The 9,174-nt window shown below is 35.6% G+C and overlaps 1 protein-coding gene across 1 annotated transcript; it reads right to left on the minus strand.

Moving 5' to 3' along the window:
• Nucleotides 1-2,347: 2,347 nt before the first annotated feature.
• On the minus strand, nucleotides 2,348-9,168 carry LOC105035902 (CDPK-related kinase 7). Its single transcript, XM_010911612.4, has 7 exons — nucleotides 8,588-9,168; nucleotides 5,612-5,742; nucleotides 3,467-3,508; nucleotides 3,236-3,344; nucleotides 3,007-3,085; nucleotides 2,601-2,897; nucleotides 2,348-2,520 (listed from the first exon to the last, which is right to left on the minus strand). Exons 1-7 carry the CDS (start codon nucleotides 9,071-9,073, stop codon nucleotides 2,363-2,365), a joined length of 1,302 nt encoding a protein of 433 aa, XP_010909914.2. The 5' UTR covers nucleotides 9,074-9,168; the 3' UTR covers nucleotides 2,348-2,362.
• Between the last annotated feature and the right edge of the window lie 6 nt (nucleotides 9,169-9,174).

Consider the following 9,174-nt stretch of genomic DNA (forward strand, 5'->3'; position numbering starts at 1 on the left):
AGAATTTATTGAAATTTTCTGATTGGTTGAATGACGTGGCACTGCGCAGCATACAGGGTCTATATAAACCCTTCTGCGCCTAGGGTTTAAAGCTGAAGTTGTTTTATGCACCAAACCCAATAGCTGCCGCCCCCTCCCTTCTTCTCCACGACCTCCCTGCTCTCCTATCTCCCCTCTTTACGTCCAAGGAGTTGGACGTTCATCTGGTGGAAGAAAAAGGCATGGTGACGCCTGGAACAGGAAGGCTGCAGGACATCTTCGACAGGCTGCTGCTCCAACTCAGGAGTTCTGAAGCACTTCCAAATCAGATAGAGATCTGATTTTTGGAGCATAGATTCGCAAGAAGAAGACGTTCCAGATCCTGCCCGAGTAGATACCGATAGAGGCCAGACGCTTGCGTGGCTACATCAGAACCTCGGACTGTGCTGAGATCATCTACAAGGTAATCAGATTACCCTTGAGGTATGTCTATACTTCTCATACTTTTAGATTTAATTTTAGATTTTAAATATCAGATAATAAAATTAGATCTAACAGACATTAGATCTGAAATAGCGTAGGATAAAAATTTTAAATTATTCCGTCCCAGATTTGATGAAATCTGGAAGATCCTATAAAGGAAAAAGGCAGTTTTTCCTTCATGTACTACGCTCTTAATTGGGGCAATTAGTATATAAGTAAGAAATTACTAAAACATCTTATTTTTAGCTTTCATACATTTGAAATGATGTAGACCATTATTAACTGGATTTTCATTATAGATTTACCATCATTGATTTTGCTCGAGTAGGATTGAAGACTTATTGGTGCCAAAAGGAAGTAAACTATCTCCTATATGTGCATGTGTACACATAGGAAGCATGGATACTTCAAATCACACGCCATCTCCATAGCAAATAACTATGCTTGTCAGATACTTTCTGAGACATACTCTACCAATACCTCCAAATATGAGGGGAATGGTATTTGCTTTCTTTTTTAATGACAATCTTATAAAGAAAAATGCTTAATTTTAAAATCTATGTTTTTAATGTTAATATGAATTGGCATCTACTGCTTTCATTGATGACCAAACAATGAGCTGGCAAAAAGTGGGACTACCATGGGCTGGCAAAAAATGAAACTACCATCTAAAGTATGGACTATGTTATTTTAATAACCCGCTATGCTTTATAAGTGCTTTTTTACATAGAATATGTATATACTCATGTTCATCGACATATCCTGGCCTTATTGTATCCTACCTTTTCAAGGTCCATTGTATCAGCCTATCCATATCTCGTATTCATGTTTGTGCTACATAGGTGGACACACACTGGATCTTGGCACATTTAATGCACATGGTCTATTCGATAAGAAGGATCAATTGATGACTGACTGTGATCCCAACAATCAAAATTGAATTACAATTATTTAGATTAAGACGGTTCCTTTTAGATTATCTGACCTTTGATGATCCTTTGATGATCATTCCATTTGAGCGCATATGGCGGATATATTTAATAAAAGAAGAGTAACTTTGTGAAAGCTTTAGGGAACTCGCAGCATTTACGATGCTCAGATTTCAACAGAAGTCCAACACACTTTTTGCTTTTTTTCTCTAAGACCTTTCTTTAGAGTCCAACTTATCCTTATCACTGCTTTCTATCTCACATATGCCATCACATGACATACTGTTTAACATCCAGATTTGACAACAGTCAATTAACATCCTTGGATATTGTTCTACAGTGGAAGTGCCACCACTTGGCTCCTAGACCTCTCTGTTGAGGAGAGGGTGTCGACCACTGAAATCTTGTCAGATATCTACATACAGTTGTACCATAGTTTAGTGCTAACCACTAAGGCTAACTGGTATATGCAAAACACTCATGGCCAGAGAGCTTGCTCAACAGCTGTACTAATTGGAGACTTCATGCCAATATCTTGCCTTGTAACCCTAGCAAAATAATCAAACCCTAAGTCTCCTCTCTGTGGATAAATTCTTGGAACCTTTTCCTTGGTGAACTTCACAATGTTTAAAAAGCATATAGAATATGAATGTTTAAAGTTTAAATCATACTAGAAAACATTACAACATAGACAAAGTTGCAAAATTTGTTTGTATAGACTTATAAGAGTATTCTGAAGAAATGTACAGTAAGTCATATGGATAAGGTTATTCCATCAGAGTATCATATGCATAAGAGATACATAAATTACCCATTTTGCTAAGAGTAATTTTGCTAAGAACAAACTATCAAAATTGACATTTTTGCATATTTTGCCTTGAACAAGTTCAAGTTGATTCAGAAGTTCATGAAGACAACAAAGGTCAAAAGTATAAAACAGTGTACTTGATCTCACAAAAAATACTATCTTATTAAAAACTAAAGTATAGATTTCTATCGAAAAAGAATGAGCATACCCTCAAAGCCGATTTTCTTAGAGAAGAAGAACATATATAAGCTCTTATAAGCTTATAAATTATAATATCCAAAGGAATTTTAATCTCTTGAGAATCTCGGATCCAAGGATGACCTGTTTTAAAGTAATCAGGTTTCTGGTTATTAACAATTTTGCATAATGTATTGATAGTACCAAAGTGAAAATGAGCTTACTGAGAGCCTGTGAAGCAGTCATTCTCTTACGGTAATCCTTATTCAGCAACCTCTTAACGAAATCTTTAGCTTCAGCAGACAGAGAAGGCCATGGAGCTTCCTCAAAGCTTGGCTCTGCCTTCAGAACAGCACGAAATATACCTGATTCTGTCCTTGCCCAAAAAGGGCGGCTTCCGCATAGCAAAATATATGCAATGACACCAATACTCCACATGTCCGCCTCAGTTCCATAAGATCTGTGAAGAACTTCAGGAGCAACATAATATGCACTTCCTACGATGTCATTCAGCCTTTCATCTGCACATTTCCAATGATTATAACACAGTATATTTCAAATGAAATTTTGATAAGCTATAAGAATAAAAGAAGAAAAGATCAGATTGTCAAGATATCTCATCAGACCAACCTGGCTTCACAAAGTCTGACAAGCCAAAATCTATGGCCTTCAAGGTAGATTTCTCATCCTTTGAAGTAAAAAGAAAATTCTGAACCACAAAATAGGAACAAGGATTACAGAGATTTTAAGTGTAAAGATGGAGATTTAGATGGCATGGGTTCCATACCAAAATTTCCTAAAACAATACTTTTTTTTGGAAGAAACAATCTTAACATTTTTGGTTTGATCATGCAACTACCTCCGGCTTGAGATCTCGGTGAACAACACCTTGAAGATGACAAAATGATACAGCACTCAATATCTGAACCATGACAACCTTGGCATCTTCTTCCGAATATTTCCCACCCCTACAAAAGAAATAAGACAATACTTGCTGGTAAGTGACATGAATTAGGGCACAAAAAATAACTAGCAAAATTAACAACTACCTAAAATCTGAAAGACTATCCAATTATGACTTTAAAGATACCTTGAGAGTATCCTGTCTAACAATTCACCACCTTTGCATAACCTGAAATGAACAAAATAATTACTAGAAGCTCCAGAAGTTCATATAACAGCTATTATATAGATTTGCTGCTACATATTTAAATAATATCATGCAGCCTTCCAAGCCCTTTTCTCAAACAGTAAGCTAAACTATGGAATGGATAATCTTCAGCCATATGCAGTGCTTATAGTCAGGATATAAACATGAAAATTAGAGCATATTGCCTAAAGGCTTTTGCAAAATTCATGGGCAGACCCGGGAATGAGCCCTTGGTGGAGGTTGGGTACCAAGAACAAAGATTAGCAATTGTGACAACTTTTTGTAGAATATATAAACACATTGGTCTAGGCTTTGCTTTATTTAAGAACAGGATTTATTATGCAAAAATTAGCCTAAATGTATAAAAGATATCATAGAACATGTTATTTCAAATTGATACACATGGTCCCTGATCATGCCACCATTAAAAATAATAATACATATCAACAAATAATCTTATACAATACTTAAAGGAATCTGTTGCTGCAAGCCTCTGGACTTGCATCAGTCACCCACCGACATGGAGCTAAAAAATGGCTCACCTGAATGACTCATATCCCCACAGAAACGAACAATATGAAAACCTAGAGAGAGAGAGAGAGAGAGAATATAGGAGCTAAAAAGGAATAAAATCCCACAAAATATGCAAATAGGTGGTATCCAAGCAAAGGTAGCATCAATTTGCTATTGTAATTTGGAGGACAAAGAGCTAGTGACATGTGAGAGTGATGGGGGAAAAAAGTTCAAGTATTTTGTTTTCATCTAGTACTATCAAGTAAAAAAAGTATTTTGTTTTCATCTAGTACTATCAAGTAAACTTATTCACCATTCATTCAGATGGGTTTCACCAATCAGACACATCATTAGATATATGTTTCATGTCATTTAACCACCCATCATGAGATTGGTGGGATGATGGAAAGGACTAGATGGATAGACAAAATGGAACCATGAGAGAAGGGGGCTAGAAAGGGTAGCTAATCATGAGCGACAACATTGATAAGCAAGTCTGCTAACAGAAAACCCTAAGAGTATGGAAACTTATGTGACACATTGAAAGATAAACATAAAGTGAGTTTATTTATGTTCACTTCATTCAAAACAATAGACTTCCACTCTTTGAGTAAAATATTAACACTATTTATAGCTTACCAAGTCCAAAATTTTCTTTCTTAATTGAGAAGGATACCTCTCAAAACTTATTATTGATAAGCATAGGAACCCAAGAAGGCAGGTCATTGAGAAAAGTTTCAAATAACTGCAATAGGTACCCAAAGAAATTGGTAAGAATCAAGGGGTTGAAGAGGTGCCGCATCAAAATTTCAGGAGGGGCCAAGCTCCATTTTATATGCCTTCTAACACTGGCTGGAGATGACATAATGGGTTTAAACTATCTAATACTTTATATGACAAAACTAAGACGCATAAACTTGTTCTGGTGGGAGCATAATTGAGAACATAACTTTGTTAAAATATATAATATCTAAAACATTTTACGCTTACAACTTCATTATAATTTCTTTGACAGTGCAGTGTAAATTAAACAATCTGAGAATAATCCAATCATGACAATATCTGGGATACTGCTTAGTAAACAGTTTAGTAAACAGATAACTTTGCAAGGTAAACTGTTTACTAAACAGATAACTCGAATAAACTATCAGTTCACTAGGTAAATTATTTGCTGGTAGACCTAGAATAATTTGTAACAAATAGATAGTTCAACCTTAAAATGAGCTGCAGAAAACAGCATACAAAAGCACCACAAGAAATGATGAAATTAATAGACCATATTGACATCTATTTTGATCAATCATAGAATTTCAGAAAATACAAAAACTTTAAAATTTGTGGCAGTGAATTTTTTTCCACAACGCTTTCATAGTGAATGAAAATCCAGAAGCATAACCATGCCAATGGATTTATAAGGAAACTTCTGAATGCAATGTATGTATGTATCATACGTATGAATTTTCCCTATGCTTCCAAAACCAGATGGATGAACTTGCTAACAAAATTATTTGAAAAATGTGAAGTGCAATTCAAATTTATTAGCCAAATTCCAAAAATGCAATTAAAACTTACTCCATTATGATATACACATTGTCTTCATCCTCATAAGCATCATAGATCTGAACTAGATTCTTGTGACCTGTGAGAGAGCTCAATATTCTCACTTCTCTTCTCACATCTTCAATAGCAATAGCTGTCGTCATCTGCCAATGTACTTCCCTGATGAGAAGCATATTGAATATATCTATTTGTATGACAATCTACATTCACTGCAAATGACATGCCCTTCTATGACTACCACTTGCACCAAGTAAACAGGCAAACATAAAGAAATTTGGATGTCTGGTAACAACATAGGATAGCCCAAGAGCAGATTGAGAGATGCACATAATTCTATGGCCCTTTTTCCAAAGGTTATCAATAATTGATGAACAATACTAAGAACAGCAGTTCCAGGATCAATAATAGAGGTTAGTATCCAATTCCTCATACAATTATCACAAAGACTGGTGCCTATATTGGTGATTCAATTCCATTTTACAGCAGTAGTTAAATTACATAAAGAACTTGTATATTAAATACCAAATTTTTTCTCCATGTTGTTCTCTCTATTTCTCCTTCTCTCTATTGTTAGAATACCTTCCCTGGATAATTTCATAAAACAACAGTTTTTAATGCCGTATGGAACTATCATGCAATAAAGCATCAAAACATCATAGTTGCATAAAATAGACTGTATAAGCCATCATAAGAAATCCAGGCACACTGTCACAGATGACTTTTATTTGTTTTGGTACAGATAGATGAATGATCATTACTAGTGAACGCTAATTCATTGTTAAAATGGTTACCAAACCATGATATTTTGGAACAGTAAACTTGTATATGAGACACCTATGTCTATGATAATGAGTGTGGATTAATCTAATAGTGGCGATTTATAAACTACAAATTCAGAAAATAAGATACCCAGACGTCAGGTTAATGTGGTCCAGACACTACTTATTATGACTCATCCTTATTTAATGAGAATATAACTCTTACCAGAAATACTGCAGAGTGCAAAAATATTTACATGGCTTGATTCATAAAACACAGACAAAATAGGAAAAAAATAATATTTGGCATCATATTTCCAACTAGGGGTGGCAATTCGTATTCGTGTGTCATAATCGTGTTCGACACAATTTCGACACGAACATGATTATGGAGAATACGAACACGACACGATTAATAAACGTGTCAGGATTCCCCAACACTTTCAAAAATTTGTTCATTAAATGTGTTCCCTGTTTCACACGATTATTAAACATATCATGTCGGGTTAACACGTTTGTACGACACGTTTAACACGAATAACTTATTTTACATAAAATACATAATTTTAATGAATAAACTTGTTCTAACCTGTTTAAATAATATATTCCACACATATATAAACAACAACCAAGCAAATTACAACTCACACAAATATCATATAAATACACAATAATAATCAAGATTAAAAAATATCAATAATACAATATGCCAACAAAGCACCAACCACAATAAACATCAATAATCCAAATAAAGATGCCAACAACAAAGCACCAGAGAGAGGGAGAGAGTTAAGTTTGGTGGCTGTGTATGGGGGCTGATATGTTTGTTTAGTTTTGTTTTAGGGTTTCTAATAAAAAGACAAAAATAACCATTGACTTTATAAAAAATTATAAAATTATATATTTTTTCATATATAGGTTAAACGTGTCATAAACGGGTTCACAAGTTAACACACAACATGACACGAAATTCTTCGTGTCATCAACGGATCGACATAATTTCGACACGAACCTGTATAAGCCCAACACTAACACGAATATTTTGTGTCGTATCACATGTCGTGTTTGTGTGTCGTGTTGAAAATTGCCATCTCTATTTCCAACATTATAGTTAGATTGGTCATTGTGAACATTAAATTGACCAAAATGCTCCAATCAATTAGTAGGGTGCCAACCAGACTATGTAGTTGAATATCCCACCAATAATACATACAATTTTAGCAGTAAACCAAACTAAAGAACATGTTCCCACTTACTTTTGGTCGATTATTTTGTATTAATTATGCCTTTTTCCAATGAGTCATGGTGCTGAGAAAAAAATCAAGCATTTTAACCTTTTTATCAAGTAATCATATAGCTCATGAAAGCCTTTGAAGTAAGCACAGTGGGAACGCTAACGTCCTCATAACTGATGAGGAACCAATGTACAGGATACATAGTATATGTGGGGCATAATGCCACTGCTAAACAACAAACAACATTTGCAGGTGCCAGTTTTTAATTGTAACTTATGGCCCATTATATACTGTTCCACCTATACAGGAACTAGTAAATGAATCCTCAGCGAAACCATATATAGACATTACAGAAAGAAAAAAAATAAAATCCAGATCATCAATTTGTATCATCCACTAATTGCGTGGAATATGTATGCCCAAATAACTCAACTATATATGACTGTCAAGGAAACAGGTATTATCAACAAATTACTAAAGTCAATTTACAACACAAAACCCAGCCCAGAAAACATTATATTTCTGTTACAACAAAATACAGAGGAAAAAGGCAATAATAAGACAAGAAAGAAGATAACTTAGAAATGCATTTAAGAAGTCTATCACAAAATATTAGAATAAACTTTATCAGTTGCCAATCTCGACCGAATATGTCATCGAAATGAATTATGATGAAATAAAGAAGAAAAGACTATTTCTGGCTGTAACTATACAAACTCGCAGCTGTCCAACAATTTTTTCATATTTAACAAAATGAAGAAAGAAAAGAAGGATGTGGATGATGTCAATTGACACAATCTACTTCTATATATTAACATAAGAAACATATTAACATTCCTAGAAGAAGTCATGTGCATATAAATTCAGCAAGAAATCTGAATGACAGCAAAAATGACAAAAATAATTCCATAAATAGACACACCCCAAAGCTAAGATTTCACCTTCATTGTAGTTATAGAAATATGATCATAGATCAAGCATGACAGAACACTAACCTTCGCTTTCGGAATAACCTTGACAGCCACCTCCTCGCCCTTCAGTTCTCCCTTCTTCACCTTTGCGGAGCAAGTATACCCAAAATGCCCGCGGCCGACCTCTTCTCCAAGCTCATACTTTGAGAAGAACTGCTTCAAGAACCCGAAGCTCTTATCCAGTCCCAATTCAACCTCGCTGCCCTCCGGGATCGAGGCCTCATTCGGCTTCACCGATCCATGCCGCCGGGCGAGCAACGCCTTAATGTGCTTAGCCGGCGATGGAGGAGGGAACGGTCGCTTGAAGATCCGCAGAGGGGTCGAGTTGATGCTCGAATTGGCCGGCGAGCTCTTGTAAGAGCTGGGCAGAGGGCTGGGGACGTAGAAGGAGAACTTGGGCTGCTTCGGGGTCCCTGGATTCGGCCCCGGGGGCTCCTCTATTTTGGGAACTGCAGGGATTTCGTCTTGGATTTCGGGGTTTTGGATTGGTTTTCCATGGCAGAGACCCATGGAAACCAACACCCAGTCAGGGGAAACAAAAAAGACCCAAGAATTATTAAAAAAAAAAAAAACTCAGAATTCAACAGCCTCCATAATAAGAAAACTTTCAA

The sequence above is a fragment of the Elaeis guineensis genome, chromosome 1 (assembly GCF_000442705.2).
Source record: "Elaeis guineensis isolate ETL-2024a chromosome 1, EG11, whole genome shotgun sequence".
Taxonomy (NCBI): Eukaryota; Viridiplantae; Streptophyta; class Magnoliopsida; order Arecales; family Arecaceae; genus Elaeis; species Elaeis guineensis.